General features: G+C 37.7%; 2 protein-coding genes across 3 annotated transcripts; both read left to right on the forward strand.

The window, feature by feature from the left end:
• Positions 1-797: 797 nt before the first annotated feature.
• On the forward strand, positions 798-4,846 carry LOC143561834 (peroxisome biogenesis protein 12-like). Of its 2 annotated transcripts, none has more exons than XM_077049803.1 (10): positions 798-956; positions 1,030-1,135; positions 2,117-2,265; positions 2,342-2,591; positions 2,740-2,849; positions 3,881-3,959; positions 4,077-4,159; positions 4,239-4,325; positions 4,389-4,526; positions 4,608-4,846. In XM_077049803.1, exons 1-10 carry the CDS (start codon positions 849-851, stop codon positions 4,677-4,679), a joined length of 1,182 nt encoding a protein of 393 aa, XP_076905918.1. In that variant the 5' UTR covers positions 798-848; the 3' UTR covers positions 4,680-4,846. The 2 variants fall into 2 exon arrangements, with proteins under 2 accessions (XP_076905918.1, XP_076905917.1); XM_077049802.1 differs by having other exon boundaries at positions 3,881-3,955; positions 4,073-4,159.
• A 7,257-nt stretch (positions 4,847-12,103) lies between these two features.
• LOC143561835 (H/ACA ribonucleoprotein complex subunit 1-like protein 2) lies at positions 12,104-14,263 on the forward strand. The gene is made up of 4 exons (XM_077049804.1): positions 12,104-12,313; positions 12,399-12,547; positions 13,255-13,370; positions 13,936-14,263. Exons 1-4 carry the CDS (start codon positions 12,160-12,162, stop codon positions 14,117-14,119), a joined length of 603 nt encoding a protein of 200 aa, XP_076905919.1. The 5' UTR covers positions 12,104-12,159; the 3' UTR covers positions 14,120-14,263.
• Positions 14,264-17,829: the final 3,566 nt, after the last annotated feature.

The following is a 17,829-nucleotide window of genomic DNA, read 5'->3' on the forward strand; positions in this document are numbered from 1 at the left end:
TGTAGTATTTTCAATTCAACTCTTGTTTTTATTGCTTCTTGAAAACACCTACATACACTAAGATTTATATATTCTCGTTGATTAACATAGTATTTGTGGGTATCCCGAGCTTTCCGGTAACGGTTATCATGATTATTTAAAAAATAAAAGAAAATTATTATTGGCCTTCTGGTTTAGCGATAGTCTGATTATTTCTACTAGGAGAGGTTGTTAGTTCAAGTCTCGACATTTGCGTCGAATAACGGTTCTACACAGGGTTGAGAATCATTAAATTTTTGGGCCGAAGTCGAAAATTTTTTAGGCCTTAAGTAAAAGGAATTTTTGTTAGGATTAAACAGTTACATTTTTAAACGGACTTACTTGGTTATGATATCGGTTGCGTAAAAGAACTTTTATATAAAAATAATCTTAAATTAGTTGAGTAATTAAGTTTAAAAATTAAAAATACATTTATATATATATAATTTTTTTAAAGAAAAGTTACGTTCTAACGAGGTGATCGGGCCCTTGATTGTCGACCATCATGCCCTCCTATCAAAGTTGGCCATGGTTTTATGTGAATGTTTGGGTTTCCACTTAAAGGCATTTTCTAGTAGGATCCAAAACGCCATAAATCTAAATCCAAGGATGATTGAAATCCTGTCACAGATAGACTCGGGAAAAACAATCTATACTTGTTTGGCTAGCTTTAAGCTAGGACTTGTTAGTGATATTTTGTTTGTCATTCAGAAAATAAAAATAAAAATAAAAATAAAAAACCTGAGAAGCGGGCCAATCCCTTGGAAAAGGGCCTTGTGTGAATCACAGCAACTTCATCTTCTCCAATTGAATCACAGAGAGAGAGAGAGATGTTGTTTCAGGTAGGTGGTCAAGGGAGTCATCCCACCTTCTTCGAGATGTCCGCCGCTCAACAGCTTCCGTCTAGCCTCCGTGCTGCACTCACCTACTCCATCGGTGTATGCCTCTGCTTTTATTTTCAATAATTTAGGGTTTCACTTCTTCATTTAACCTTCAATTAATTATAATTAGGTATTGGCTCTCAGAACACCGTTCCTTCATAAGATATTGGATTACGAAGACGAGTTTTTTGCTGCTCTTATGCTCGTTCTCGAAACACATAGCTTACGCACTACAGGTTGATTTCGTAACCTTATTTGATTCATGTTTTGTGTAGATAGTTTAGTAATTGTATACGTGATGCCACCAATTTGAACCCTAGATACGTTAATTCATCAATTTTTTATGTATGAATTTTTGGGGCTTTTAGCAGATTCTAAAGTTTTAATTTAAATAATGTATGTTGCTTATGATCCTATCTAGGTCGTCTAGGCTCGTGAGTAGTTTTTCAAGCTCAAGATTGGCGGCTCATGAATAGTTTTTCAAGCTCGAGATTGGCGGCTCATGAATAGTTTTTCAAGCTCGAGCTTGGCGGCTCGTTAGTAGTTTTTCAAGCTTGAGCTTGGCGGCTTGTTAGTAGTTTTTCAAGCTCGAGCTTGACCGCTCGTTAGTAGTTTTGCAAGCTTGAGCTTGGCGGCTTGTTAGTAGTTTTTCAAGCTCGAGCTTGGCGGCTTGTTAGTAGTTTTTCAAGCTCGAGCTTGGCAGCTTGTGAGTACTTTTTCAAGCTTGAGCTCTGCTCATTCGATTTTCATTTCCAAAGCTCAAGCTCGGCTTGCATTTGGCCGTGGCTTGACTCGGTTATTATTTATTAGTTATTTTACTTTTATTTATACTTATTTCTTCTATATATTTTAATTATAGTTTTTTACATATAACATAATATATATTATTTACTTATCATAGTGTTATATGTAATAAAAGTTATAGAAATAGTAGGCTTGTAAGTTGTGAGCTGGCGCGGGCTTGTTTATTAAACAAGCTTACTTTTAGGCTCAAGCTTGGGATTGATTCGAGCTTTTAGCGAGGAAATCTCGAGTAGCTCATGAGCGCCTTGGCTCGTTTGCATCTCTAAGACATTGGAATATGAAAAGTCACTATGATCACGATGGTTATCAGAATTTTGTTACATAATTTCATGATTACACTCTTCAAGTGCTATGATATTACATTTCAAAATCCAAATTCACCATGTCAACCTGATTCTATTGTGTTCTTTCAGATGCATCTTTTGCAGAGACTTTATACGGCTTAAGAAGGAGAGCAGTTAATATTAATGTGAAAAAGGGTGATCTTCAAATAGAACCAGGAAACAGAATTCAACATTCTGGAATAAGGAAACGCCAAAAGCTTCTCTCGGTTGTATTTCTGGTTAGTATTGTGTTGCATCATGTACATCTTTATTTGACAAACATAAACGTTACACTAATATGATGGCATGATGCAGGTTGTGTTACCATATTTCAAGTCAAAGTTGCATGCAATCTATAATAAAGAAAGAGAAGCTGCACTTCAAGCTAGTCTTTGGGGAAACGTTAATCAACAATTTGATGTTATTGACAATTTGGATGATGCAAGCGGCTCATTCGCTTCAACTAGTGGGGTGGATACAGATTTGTCAGTTAGAACACGATTTAGAAACAGATTGCATAAGATTGTAGCTACTTGTTACCCATGGCTGCATGCTGGAACTGAAGGTAATTGCAATAGTAATTAACATATTATTAGACATAATGTGGATTTATTTGGAACTGAAAGTAATTGCAATAGTAATTAACATATTTTTAGACATAACGTGGACTTATTACGTGTTAACCTAATTACTTTTTGATAATTATCATGCAGGATTAGCATTTGCTTACCAGTTGCTATATCTATTGGATGCTACTGGATTCTACTCTCCGGGTTTACATGCACTTGGACTCCAAGTTTGTCGGGCTACAGGACAAGAGCTCGTAAGTTTTTGACTTTGAGTGAATACTTTTTGGCATTATTAAGTAATTGGAAGTGGCAAATTTACTACTCACTCTGTTCTAGTATGCATGCAATGTTTAGGTTTTTAAATGAACCGAACGAACATGAAGGGGGCATGCTCATGTTCATGTTCATTTAACTTTAATTGAACAAATGATTGAACACGGACAATTAAATAAACAGGTTTTGCTTGCTCTTGTTCGTTCGTTAAGAAAATGAATGTGTTCATGAATATAATTGTGTGAACACCAGTTAATATAAATGTGAACAAATGAATATAATTGTGCGAACACCAGTTAAAGTAAACATGAACTTTAATCTGTTGGGACCTTAAAAGTTAATAACACTAGACTAAGCTGTAATAAGTGAGACATTAATTTTATGAATCTAGTCTAAATTGTGATGGGCCTAAAGTTGTAACTAAATATATAAATGAATGTAAACGAGCAAACTTAAAAGAATGTAAACCAATGAACATAAATGTACGTAACCGAAAGAACATAAACGGGAATCATAAACGAACGATTACGGACATAAATGAATGTATGAGACATGTGTTCATGTTCGTTTGTTAAATAAAAAATGTTGTTTGTGTTCTGTTCATTTATTGAATAAATGAACTTCCTATCAAACAGTGCAGTGAATGTTCAGTTAGTTTACAGGCCTAGATCCGTGGCATTATATTTTGCAATGAATACTAAAAGGGTAAATAAGTAATATTTTTGTAACAAAATTTGCCAAAAGAAAACAAATGCCTAAATTAGTCTCTTGTTTGTTTTTATTTTGTGAATGTTCAGTTAGTTTATCGAGCCGGGGGTCTCACCGGAAGCAGCCTCTCTATTCCTAAAGGGTAGAGGTAAGGCTGTCTACATCTTACCCTCCTCAGACCCTACCATAGCTTTGCTATTGGTGGGATTTACTGAGTACGATGATTATGATGATGATGATGATTTGCTTTTATTTTGTGGTCAATGTTTGTTTTTCATTTAGTTGACTTTTGATGTCAAGGTAGATGGATACTTCATCAAGAATTTCCAAAATAAGAAGTAATGAACGTGAAAGACTACGTGGCCCACCTTGGTTAAAGGTATGTTTAACATTCATTATCCTTCTGTTATATTATTAATAATGATAATATATGCGATGATGTCATATTTAATGTTGTTCTCACAAATGTTTGAATCAAATTTCTTTTGTGTTTCAGACAGTACAAGGAGCATTGCTAACTTGTGCATACGCAGTTCTGGACTATGCACAAACTGGTCTGATAGCTGCGGTATTCGGTTTCAAGGTAGGTGTGTTTTGTTATATATATATTTTTATATAATAATCTTTCTAAAATATTTTATCTTCATGTGCTATAATTATAGATGATGGAATGGTGGTATCAGTCTGCTGAGGAGAGAATGTCGGCTCCAACCGTGTATCCTCCACCACCTCCTCCTCCGGCGCCAAAGGTATATACATATGAACACATATATACATTTATGTACATGTATACTTACCTTTTTATGTGACAGGTGGCGAAGGAGGGTATACCTCTGCCACCTGACAGGACATTATGTCCTCTATGTTCTCAAAAACGGGCGAATCCATCAGCAGTTACGGTTTCCGGGTTCGTGTTTTGCTATGCTTGCATATTCAAGTATGTTTCACAGGTATGGATCTTGTAACCGTCATCTTGAAACCGAGTTATTATATATTCATATATGTCTAATCGTTGGTTTGTGTGTCAATAGTATAATCGGTGTCCGGTTACATTGGTTCCTGCAAACATGGACCAGATTAGGAGGCTTTTTCATGATCTGTAGAAGCCGGTTCAGACCAATACAAATGGGAGATTGATCAATGGGTTTGCCATACATAATATCATAGATGTTGAATTAAGATGTTTTGAGTTCATTGTTGTAGACCAATGATAAAAGCGAGTAAAGCTTCAATTTCTTTGTACATAAGCCAGATTAATCGTTATTACAGTGTTATCGTTATGTTTAAATTTACATCTTGAATATTCTATTCTATTAACATTAGTGATTAGTAATTTGATTACAGTTAAACTGCACTTGATCAGACGTGTATTCAGCTAAGACCCAAATAGAAATATCCACAAACCACTGCCACTCTTTGGTTAAGTTATCTTACTTATATCTGCCTGTCTATATAAATGTTTACCAAAAAAATGTTTTGTGTCACTATTTGGTTGCTTCCCGGCCCCTATCCCTCTCAAGCCACTGGATTGTTTGACTTGTGATTTGAGATTTCTCATGCGTTTGACCTGAATTCGCGGGTATGAGTTTTATCAAACCCGGATGATCTTTAAATGAGTTATAACATCTCATATATTTGTGAAACCCTTACATAACTAAACAACATTTTTCGCGGGTCACAGGTCTCTCCAAATCCGGATAGCCGTTATACGGGTTATAAGATATTATTTATTTGTAAAATAACCCTTAATCATTAAACAATAATTCCCGCTGATCATAGGTCTCATTAAACCCGAATAACCCCATAAACGGGTTACAACATCTCATTTATTTGTGAAATTCTTTCATCATCAAACCATAATTTAATTTTCCCTTCTCTACATATTCTCTGTCACCGGTTTATCCTCTCCATCACCGTTTAACTTCCGACTATCACCCATCATCGTCAATCTCCCCTTTCATGCATCAACCACCATCGCCACATACATCATCAGCCTTTTTTTCATAAAACAAATATTTTTGTTCATGTTTGTTTGTCTAAAAATATCAACATGTTCGTTAAAAATATAAAAAACTATTCATCTAAATTGAAAGAGCCCAAACATCAAAAACATATAATAAACGTAACAAATTAATATACACGTATTAAATCAAAACAAAACTACTTCAAAAAATAAAACAAATTATTATAAAATATAAAATAGCAAAATAACTAAAAATAAAAACCTATATAACATTAACACGATGGCTCAAACTAGTAAACATATAGTTGTCATATAGAGTTTGGATCATATACAAATTAAATTAGCCGGTGATGTGATATTGACACGTTTATTTAATTATTATTTTTCTAAATTTCTTAATATATATATGGACACCGGGCGTTTTCATCGAACCATCAGTAGTCGTTCTCAAATAACCGGTCACCAGTCATCACTACCGGGAACAGTCTCATCTTCTCCAACAATTTACCCCAAACTGCCCTTATTATTATTATTATTATTATTATCATTATTATCACAGACAGATCACCAAAATGCAGAAATCACTGCTCAATTACGATTCTTCATCATCACAATTCAACTCCTTAATCACCACTCACTCACTCTCATCATCATCTTCATTCCAACCACCTTCCATTACTCGCTGCACCGGTCTTAACCTCCTGGTCAAAGCAATCCACCACGTCACAGCAGGATCAGTCATCGGCGTTCCCTACATTCAAAAGCGAATCCTTACCAGAAGACGAAGACCGGTCCAATTCAACAATCTCATTGTTACTACATCGAGATCGAAATTGAAATTGAAAGCTAATAGGCAGACGAGAGTTAATACGGTAATGCCGTCCAAGTACCGAGACTCTGTTATTCAGCCGTTGATTACCAAACGACGGCGTTTGATCGCCGGTGAATGATTCTGATTTAGTGTTTGTTTCTTACTGTGGATCTGTTGTTGTGTACTTGAATCTGTTGCTTTATAGTTTATAATACTTCATGTCAACGAAAAACAGAGGGTTTTTTTTGCGAATTAGGGGTTTTTTGAGTTGATAATAGTTTGCAGTATGTATAGATTTCAGCTTACGCTGTGTGAAATTACAATTTTATACAGTTGGTTTTGTAATTTTCAATTGAAATATGAGGAAGATTGATAGATATTGATGGTTTTATGAAGAGAATTAATGTTGTTTGTCTACTGCATTTGAGTGGATTTCGCGTGTTTGATGATTATTCATTTGTTTTATGGATGATCATTTGGTCATCATCTATGAATCATTGCTTGATGATTTTGTTTTCAAACAAACAGTAAATTTGAACAACTGCTAAAGAACTAGGGGTGCAAACGAGCCGAGATGCTCACGAGTTACTTGAGATCGGATTGATAAAAAGATTGAAACAAGCCGAGTCTTATGATCGAGCCCGAGCTCAAGCCTTGTATGGGAAGATCGTTTAGGCTCAACGAGGTTTGGCTCGTTTAAGGTATTGAACAAGAGTTTGAGCTGCTCGTTTAAGGTTTTTCTCAAAATATTTAACTATGATTAAAAATTTATATAAATTTAAAGTAACAAACGAGCCGAGCTCGAGCTTGAAAATATGCCACGAGTTGGGCTCGAGCTTTAGAAAAAGAGCAAGCCGAGCTCACATTGGCTCGTTTACACCTCTAATGCAAGAACACACTCAAAACACTTGCATTTTAGTTAAATAGTGAAGAAAAACATTGTAGGTAGGCAACTAAAGTTGTTTCTTGGATGTATATTTCAACTAACACGTTGTCTCTTTGTGTTTTCAAAAATATATTTGCTTTCAAGATTAAAGTTGTATAAAATCTTGAATTCTCAGTTTGTTTTATATGAATTCATGAAAGACGGTGTTTGTTGATGTGGTTTTCTGCATTATATATTTACACAGCATTAGGTAAACCACCTTTGTTACATATGGACCCATTTATCTTTGAGTGGTCGTGACGAGCCCTTCGTTCTTTAATAAACGAAGTTATGTTTGTATCTCTGGGAGACAAAAAGTGGTATAGCTAACAGTGTCGGTTTTTGCAAGCTCCTAACTTGAAAACTATTTTTTTATATAGCTGTGAGAATACCATTATCAGAAAACTTACGGGCCCACGAATGTCCAACTAACCAATGAGATTAAGTAAAAGGCAGCTTACACCATGTAGATTGGAGGTGTTAAAGGCCTGGTGAAAGCTGGATCTGAATCTTGTGTGATGCTAGTTTTGATCCATAAATCAAGACAACATTGTACAGAAAAAAATAGTATTATTATGAGGTCTCTTGATTCTTATTGAGCATACACTGTTCATGTCTTGTAGCAAAAACTGGCAATTTTGGTTGCAGCATGTACAATAATATACTTAAGGGCATACATAGTTTTATCTGTTTCATTTTAATCATAAGTTGACTAGTTAAAAGAAATTGTTGATGCAGTGTATCATGAAGAGTTGGCATTTTTGTTGTTCAATGCTTTTTTTTGTTTAATGTTTTACTGCTATTATAAATACAAATCCACACCATCAACAAGACAATAATTCTTGGTTAGCTTGGTTAAAGGTTTGATCAATAAAACTAAAATACCGATAACAATTATGTTTTGAATTGGAGTAAGTGGGTGCTAGCGAAATGTAATATCCATGCTTGGAGGCCAGAGATGCAGGGGCGAACCCCTGTTTTTTTGCGCGGTAGTGTAAATTTACCCGTTCTCGCCCGAAATTTTTTATACGTAGTGTAAATTTAGCCGTTTTCGATTGAAAATATTAGCTCGCCCCCCCCCCCCCCCCCTAATTTGTGATTTTTTTAAAATACATTTTGAGTCCCCCCCCCCCCCCCCCCGGCATATTCGTCCAAGCTTCGCCACTTCAGAGATGGATAGAATTCCTACTCGGAGGGCGTCGGAATGAAGGAATATAATGATCTCGGATGACGTTTGTGCTTTGTGTGAGATGGAGGGGGGAGACGACGGGTCACATATCTACGGGTTGCGGTTTGGCAGTGGTTGTTTGGGAGCACGCCAGTCGTTGGTGTGAAGTCTCTCCTATTTTTGGTTTCTGGGTTAGAGATCTTTTGGAGCTTCACAAAACCATTAAGCTTGGAGATTTACAAAAGAAGTGTTCTACGGGATTATTATTATTATTGCTTGTTGGAGAATATGGAAAGCGAGAAATGACAAGGTGTTTGAGGGTAAAGAGGTCAAAGCGGATGAGATTATTGGGATATAAAAACGTTTGGTTTTCTTTGGTTAAAAAATAAGTCAAAGTATAGATCAATAGATTGGTCGAATTGGTGCGACTTTGAGTTCATGTAATTTGTGTTCTTTCTTTTTTGTTTCTTTGTAGCTTCTCTCTTAGTTTGTGGAGGTTGGTTGTTAGTGTTCTTGGTGTTTGGTTGGCATTGATTGTTTATAAAAGTTCACAATTCAAAAAAAAACAAGACAATAATTCACACACTTGCGCCATCTTTACTCAAATGGTTAACACCTATGGGTGCTTTAAAAACAAGCTGCTAAACAAAATGTTCGATCTTAATTGTGAAAACTCTTGCATTATTGTTGTTGCGTGCTTGTTCGGATGCTAATGATCTTATCTTTTTAGTCGGTTTTATACGATTACGATTACGTATTGTTTTTAACTTATTTTTGTATTAGGTTGAAAGAAAAGTGAAACTAACTCGAACCATAATCGTTTTCAATCGGGCGTGATTTAGTTGTTCTATTACGGTTGGCATTAGTAATAAACGGAAAACATAAATTAACAATAAACAATCGATCTATAATAATTGGAATGAATAGCCAGATTCTGAGAACTTTAGTGACTAAGACTTAGGGGGGAGGTTGGGTTGTTCACGAACCGAACCGAACCGAACGCGGGCATGCTCATACTTGGTTTGGTTTGAAAGCGAGCCGAACCGAGCGGATTGAATTTAAAGAAACGGGCGAAATCTTTATGCTTGAACTTGGTTTGGTTTTGAAACCGAGTGGCTTGGTTCGGTTTGGTTTTGCTTGATTTCGTACAAAGTTTCCAATTTAAATTTCTAAAACTTCAAAATATCATTAATTCAATACTTTTAACTCTAAATTGTCTAAACTGACATCTTTAAAATGTATAAAAACTCATAGTTAACAATAAAACATATATATAAAACGAGTGGCTATGGTTTAAATTTGAACTTTGAATTCAACACAAAAGAGGAAAATTTTAAAAACTTTAAAAAATAGTATACTTTTATATATATACATAAAGTTTATATATAAAAATTAATTCGAGCAAAACGGACCAAACCAAACCGAGCGAGGCTTTGCTCTTGCTTGGATTGCTTTTAAACCGAACCGAGCCGAACGACTCACTTGCAAACCGAGCCGAAATCGAACGAGCATTTTTTGAGCAAAATTCGAGCGAACAATGAACGAGCGGCGAGCAGTTTGGACAGCCCTAGCCGGGGAGGGGTGGTGGAAATCTCCTCACACACCGCACCCAATCAAATTATGCCACATCACCAACCCCAAATCCATCACATTTTGATGTAATTTGGTAGGGGTGGTGGTGTTGTGTGGTGTGATAAGAATATTTTTGTTTTTTTTTTGCAACTTAAAAAATTAAAACAATATTTGACTAGAACTTAAAAAATAAAAACAATAGTTTACTAGAACATAATTCAACTTAAAAACATAAAAGTTACAATAAACGTCTACTCCTCGTCTGAATCCGGAAATTCCAAACCTAAAGAGCTCAACTAGATCCCATCTCAACCGATGATGAATATCTTCATCCCGCAATTTTAATTGGACATCATCGAGAACGGGAACTTGAGTAGGAGGATCCGGTACCCAATATGGAGAAATTGCATTTCCATATTCTTTTATTAACATATTGTGTAATATGATGCATGTATACATGTAGCTAGAGATCATGGGTTTTTCCATTGCACGAACCGGTTAACTAAGTATACACCATCTACCCTTTAAAACACCGAAAGCTCTCTCGACATATTTTCTTGTCGATTCTTGCAACTTCTTGAACGCCTTTTTCATTGGTCTCGAAAGGAAACGAAAAGGCTTTCACAAAAACAGACCATTGCGGGTAGATACCATCGACAAGATAGTAGCCACGTTTGTAATATCTCCCGTTGATAAAATACGGACAGAAAGGTGCGGTACCATTTGTTACGCTATGAAACAACGGTGATGTGTACAGAACAGTGATATCGTTGTTTGAGCCGGGAACACCAAAATAAGAATGCCAAAACCATAAATCATTTGACGCAACCGCTTCTAGTGAGATGGTCGGTCGTTTGATATCACCCCTAACATACGCCCCTCGCAACTCCCATGGACAATTCCTCCATTCGATTTGTGTACAATCGATGCTACTGAGCATCGCTGGAAAATGCCATCTAGCCTCATGCGCGGCGTAAAGACGTGTAATGTCGTGTCTTGTTGGTTTTCGTAGAAACTCTTTGCCATACAATTTTATAATCGCGTTACAAAAGAATTGTAGACATTCACGTGAAGTTCTCTCAGACATTTGTAAGTATTCATCGAATTGGTCGGGCTGGTTACCTGTCGCTAATTGACGAATAACGGATGTGCATTTTTGAAGCGCCGTAAAACTTCGTTTGCCCCTCGCGTTGTAAGATTCTTGAAACCATTCTTCGTTTGCTTCGACGTCGGCTACAATCTTTAAAAATAAAGATTTCGGGTCATTGTATTTCGGCTCCTCTAGAAAATAGTTGTTCATTAGCACTTCGTGGGCATGTATACGATCACGCTCCACCATTTTTTCTTTGGACGACTTGGGCCTTCAAGTTCGTTATATAACAACAGGAACAATTCGAGAATGTCATCGTCCGAAGACGAAGAGCTATCGGTGTCTAAGGGAACCAAGTAATTCGGAAATTCCATATTTTTTGTTGTGAATGAAGGGGAAGATTAAGAGTGTTTTGAGTTTGATTTGGTTTTGAGTTGGATTTGGTTTATGTTTTGGTTTTATATTGGTTATTTTTTTTATTTAACCCTCCCCCTCCCCCTCCCCCTCCCAACGGCTCCCTCCCCAACGGTCATATTCTCTCGAAACACACCCCCTCACTGCGTGATGGCTATCACGCACCCATCCCCCAACACGCGTGAGCAATGACCGGCGGCGGTGTGCAATGAGCCATCACGCGTGATGGGAGCCTCCTCACGTACCACCCCGCCCCCTCTTAGCCTATTATACCTAAAATGTATTTAATTTCAAAACTAAAAATTTATTCGAGTATCCCGAAACTTATAAATCAAACCCAAAAACCAACTTGAATTACTTCGGTTCGGGTTAGTCTTTTATCAGGTTCGAGTTTTTTGGGTCGAGTTAGTTTGGGTTATGGTTTTCTGAGGTAAAAATGACACTACCCGATATGATGAAAGCCGGTAGTTTATTTAAAGTATTCGTTAACCGTTAAAAAAAAAAAGTTTACTATACATTTGGACCAACCCCCCATAAAATAACTATTAAACCGAAATAGTGCAAAACCCATGTTTTAAAGCACACTCAAAACCCTCAAAAAACCCTACCTTTCTTTCTCTCCTCTTTCTTCCTCACCAACATGCGACCACCAAGAGGCGGCGGGTTCGGCAGTCGCGGCAGCGGCGGCGGCGGATTCCGAGGCGGCAGGGACGGCGGCGGCCGTGGCGGTCGCGGCGGAGGCGGTCGTTTCGGTGGCGACCGGTTCAACGAAGGTCCACCGGAGCAAGTAGTAGGTTCGTAATTGTTCGATTATTATTATTACTCATCGTATGTGTTTCTGTAATAATGATGACGTCACTGATATTTGATTTGATGCAGAGGTTTCGGCGTTTGTTCATGCTTGTGAAGGAGATGCAGTGACGAAGCTTACTAATGAGAAGATACCTTATTTTAATGCTCCTATTTATTTGCAAAATAAGACTCAGATTGGCAAAGTTGATGAGATTTTTGGTCCTATTAATGAATCTGTGAGTGTGGTTTTGCTAATTTGATTGGTTGTTTACCGGCGTAAACGAGTCGAGCCGAACCCGAGCGGAAGAGCTCTGTCTCTGAAGCTCGAACTCGGCTCATAAGCATTCTTTTCTGTTTATTATTTATTAAATTTTAAATTATTTTGTTTTGTTTTTTATAATTATTTACACATATACATATACTTATAACTTTTATGTATGATGTAATATATTATATATTTGCTTAATTATTTTTATCCCCATAGGTTACATGATAAAAGTTATTATATAAATATTGAATAATAGTTATATAAATAAAAAACTCATTTAGGCATGTGAGCTGGCTCGAGCTTGAGTAAAAGCTTGTCTTGATATTAATGTATACATAATAAAATTTGTTATATAAACATATTAAACAAAAGTTGTATATATAAAATGCTCGTTTAGGCTCGCCCAAACTAGCTTGAGCTCTATATGTAAAGATCGGGCTCTTGCTCGTTTATTAAGTGAGCGTCAATAAAAGTTCGAGTGTGTTTGAACTCCGCTTGATTCGAGATTTTCACGAGCTGATCTTAAGTAGCTTGTGAGCTGCTCAGCTTGTTTTGGATCTCTCTGAATTATCACCACATTTACATCAAATTTTAACCAAATTTACTTGTTTTTTAGCTTTGTTTTATCAATTAGGGTTTGTACTGATGTGTTTGCTATATTTGAAAAAAATATAGTTCTTTTCAGTCAAAATGATGGAGGGTATTGTAGCAACTTCATATGCAGCTGGTGATAAGTTCTACATTGATCCAATGAAGCTTTTACCTTTATCCAGATTTCTTCCACAGCCAAAGTATGTTTATTTTTGTTATTATTTAGAATTATGGATAGTCTTGCATAAATATTAAATTAAGACTTTATTGGGGTGTTTAAAGACGGTTGAAACCGATTGAACTGTTTAAACTGAAGCAAGTTGATAGGCTTGGACTATTTGAGATACTCAGGGTGTTGTTCACGGTTCGGTTAAGTTTGAAATTTGGAACTTGTTCTGCAAACCGAACTGACCCTTTAAGCTTTACTATAATCATGAACCATCTTTATAATTTAAAATTTTTAAATTTGACCCAAACGGATGAGGTTGGGAAAAAAATGGTGCAAGCCGTCAAATGGCCAAAACCGAACTGTTAAACTGGTTTGTCTAGTGAGCTACTCAACCCAGTCGGGTTAGTTTGTCGTTCCTTGAAATCGTAGTTAGTGGTTCAGCCAATATATTTTGTTAAAAAAAATTTAAACCGGTCAGTGAACACACCTTAGTCTCTCTTTAGTATTTCAATCGTGTCTAGTGGCTTTTAATGTTATTAAAGTTTCCTTTACTGTGAACTTATTCTTGTCTGATTTTAAACTCTGGTGGTAAATAGGGGAGCAAGCGGTGGTGGACGTGGTGGCGGAAGAGGAGGCGGTAGAGGTGGTGGTCGTGGTGGTTCTTTCCGTGGCAGAGGTGCTCCAAGAGGCGGTGGCTTTCGTGGCGGTAGTCGAGGTGGCGGCGGTTTTCGTGGTGGTAGCCGTGGTGGTGGGTTTGGTAGGGGCCGAGGGAGGTCATAGAACAAGATATTTTATGTTGTTTTATGATTTTTATCTAGTGCACTTTGTTACCTGTAGTTTTGGTTTAAGTTTTGCTTGAAGTTTATGTTATGACATTTGATTTTTTTGTTTGAAAATGATGTCTGATCATCTATAAAATTTTTTTATTACCTTTAGATCGTTTGTGTGCAATGCTGTTAGTTTACTGCGTACTTTTAGGCCAAAAACGGTCGAACTTAATGCATTGTAACCTACTTTGTCAGAACTCAGGATCTAAAATTTGTGTTATGCATATAGATTGTTAAAACCTGGCTTTTGTTGGGTTCGTAGGCCTTGTTGGCCCGGTTTATTATATGAAGTCAAAAGAAGAGACGGGTGTGGGCGGTCGGGCCCAAGCCCGGCCCGGTTTAGATTTCTTGCATAATAATTTACTAACCCTAGTTCAGTCTCTATATAAACAACATTATGTACTTGTAATATTTGTCACTCAATAAAGATATACCTAGTTGCCACCCGTGGACGTAGGTCAGTTTAGACCGAACCACGTTAAATCCTCGTGTTCGTTTACTGCTTTCGTGTGTGTGTGTTCAGTTTCGTGTGTGCGTTTAATCCTAACAAGTGGTATCTAGAGCTTAGGTTCGGATCACGCGAAGAACACGTTGAACCAGCCGAGTCGCCGCCAAACCATCCAGCCGCCGCCACCCTACTGCGCTAGGGTTCCGCCGCTGCTACGGTTTTCCGATTGTCGTTAGGGTATACGCCGCCGCCGCTGTTTCGCCGCTGCTAAACCCAGCCCGACGATCACGACTAGGGTTCAGTCGAGCACCGCATCACCACCCTTTGACCACCATCTTGTGTAATCTGATTTGTCGCGTCGTCCTTCGATTGCCGCTTCTTGTTTTTTTTGATCCTGCTGTTTGCGATTGACAAGAAAGTATATTATTATTTTCTTGGAGTTTGCACCATTAAAGGGAAAAGAAGAAGCCATATTGCTTCTTGGAGTTTACGTGACAGAGGATTACTATTGTTATTATTATTTTATATTTGGGATGGTTTGCTAAGAAACAAAAATAATATATTGGTTTTATATATTTTCTGTTTGGAGATCATATCTTGTAAAAGGCGCAGAACGAGCCAATCAAGATCCTATTTTTTGTTGAAGAACAGTTGAAGTCGTTTAAAGAAACGGAGAACCAGTGCCAACCGCGTTTGTCAGGTTTATCGTTTCAGTTTAAAGTTTCAGTTTCTGATTTACAGTTCGTATTTCCGTTGCGTATAAATAGGTTGATTTTTTAACAGAGTTCAGTAGAACAATCGTTAAGTTCAGGCTCGTGTTGCTGTGTCTGTCTCTGTTTTATCCAGTTTTTCGTTTTAGTCATTGCCATGGCAGAAGACGGAAAGGTTTCGATACAGAAGTTTGACGGACAGAAGTTCGGTTGGTGGAAGATGCAGATTGAGGCACTACTTTGTCAGAAAGACTTGGATGTAGTGTTCGAGGATGAAAAATCAGAAAAGTTGTCAGAAGCAGATTGGAAGAAGTTAGACAAGAAAGCTAGGGCTTGTATTACATTGTCGTTGTCGGAAGATGTGGCGTTTAACATCATGAAAGAAACCACAGCACGTGGTATGATGGAGGCGCTATCCAACATGTATGAAAAGCCTTCGGCAGCGAATAAAGTCTATCTTATCCGAGAGCTAGTGACAACAAGAATGAAAGAGGGTGGGTCAGTTACAACTCATATCAATAATCTTAATTCGATCTTGTCCCGCTTAGTGTCAGTTGACATTAAGTTTGATGATGAAGTTCAAGGCCTCTTGTTATTATCCTCTTTGCCCGACAGTTAGTCGCAAACAGTGACTGCAGTTTGTAGTTCGTCTACAAATATTACTTTCGATGGGATTCGAGATCTGATTCTGGGAGAAGATTCAAGACGCAGAAGTTCAGGTGAATCATCAGGCAATATGCTAATCACAGAAGGTAGAGGCAGGAGAAAACAGCGAGGCAGTGGGAGCAGGAAGAGGAGTCAGTCTAAGACTCGTAAGGATATTGAATGTTGGGGTTGTAAAGAGAAAGGACACTTCAGGAATCAGTGTCCGAATGGTAAGAAAGAGGTGAACGTTACAGAAGACGACACAGATGACGGGGTCAGTAGTGATGAGGCTTTGGTTTGTAGTGTTGAGAGTAGCGTTGATGCTTGGGTGATGGATTCTGGTGCATCGTTTCATGCCACTCACTGTAGTGAAACGATGAAGAATCTTAAATTTGGGGATTTTGGAAAGGTTCGACTAGCGAATGATGATATTTTAGAGGTTACGGGTATGGGAGACGTTGATTTGATAACTTCAGCCGGTACTTCTTGGACTTTGAAAGACTTGAGGGTTATTCCAAGTTTGAAGAAACGTTTGATTTCAGTTGGGCAGTTGGATGACCAAGGGCACGATGTTAAGTTCGTGAATGGGCAGTGGAAAGTAATCAAAGGGAATCTTGTGGTTGCTCGTGGCAAGAAAATGGGTTCGTTGTATATGGTCGATATGTCACCGAAAGGAGTGGATCCAGTTTTGGTGAAAGACAAAATCCGGTTCACAGAATCTCGTGGGCAGAAGAAGGTTCGTTTTGCAAGTAACAAACCCAGAGCCAAAGTGAAGATTCAGGATGAACGAGCTAGGAAGGTTAAATCAGTTGGGGGACATCGTGACAGTGGGAGCACAGGTCGTGTTTCAGTTACAGTTCCAGGTCGACAGTGGATTAAGAAAACCAGTATTCCAGCTGTAAAAGTCTCTCCAATGAATTACTTGCTGAATATGGAGAGTGTTTGTTCTCAGGTTATCTCAGGATCCGGTAGTTCGTTACAGTGGGAGCCGGTAGGGACAGAGAACGGGTCAGGGGCAGTTTCAGCCATGACTGACGTGTTGGAGCTCCGGGGAGCTTCAACGGGCCTTCAGGTTAATTGATGAGAAGGTGGTGGCAACTAGAAGAAGTTTAATGTTCAGATTACAGAAGTACAATCAGGAGTGCAGACGAGAGTACTCAAGGCCTCCGAGTGGGAGATTGTTGGGTTCGTAGGCCTTGTTGGCCCGGTTTATTATATGAAGTCAAAAGAGGAGACGGGTGTGGGCGGTCGGGCCCAAGCCCGGCCCGGTTTAGATTTCTTGCATAATAATTTACTAACCCTAGTTCAGTCTCTATATAAACAACATTATGTACTTGTAATATTTGTCACTCAATAAAGATATACCTAGTTGCCACCCGTAGACGTAGGTCAGTTTAGACCGAACCACGTTAAATCCTCGTGTTCGTTTACTGCTTTCGTGTGTGTGTTCAGTTTCGTGTGTGCGTTTAATCCTATCAGCTTTAAGCATAATTTTATTAATAATATGTTGCAGTTGTGTCTAATACCAGTGATTGAAATGGCCATTTGTATTTTGTAATTTGAGTATGTAGTTGTTACACTGGTTCTTTGTATTTTAACTCTTTTATGGGTATAAGTTGGTCATTTTACACAATGGTCTCTTAATAAGGATGAGATTGTCAATTATTCTTACTTAAATAGTCACTGTGTAAAATGATTGTAATGTTCTTACATTTTGAAGGACAAAAATGGTCAAAATTTTGTAGCCCATAGGTCATGATTTGACAAAATTTGACCTTGATACTCAAAAGTACTTAAAATGAGCAAACCTCATGGACGAAAACCGAACATTGACTATTCATGAAATGCTTCCAGTTCAAC

This window comes from Bidens hawaiensis, unplaced genomic scaffold, assembly GCF_021521415.1.
Source record: "Bidens hawaiensis isolate Kalapana, Puna unplaced genomic scaffold, B.hawaiensis_p1.1 tig00020824_1, whole genome shotgun sequence".
NCBI classification, from domain to species: Eukaryota; Viridiplantae; Streptophyta; class Magnoliopsida; order Asterales; family Asteraceae; genus Bidens; species Bidens hawaiensis.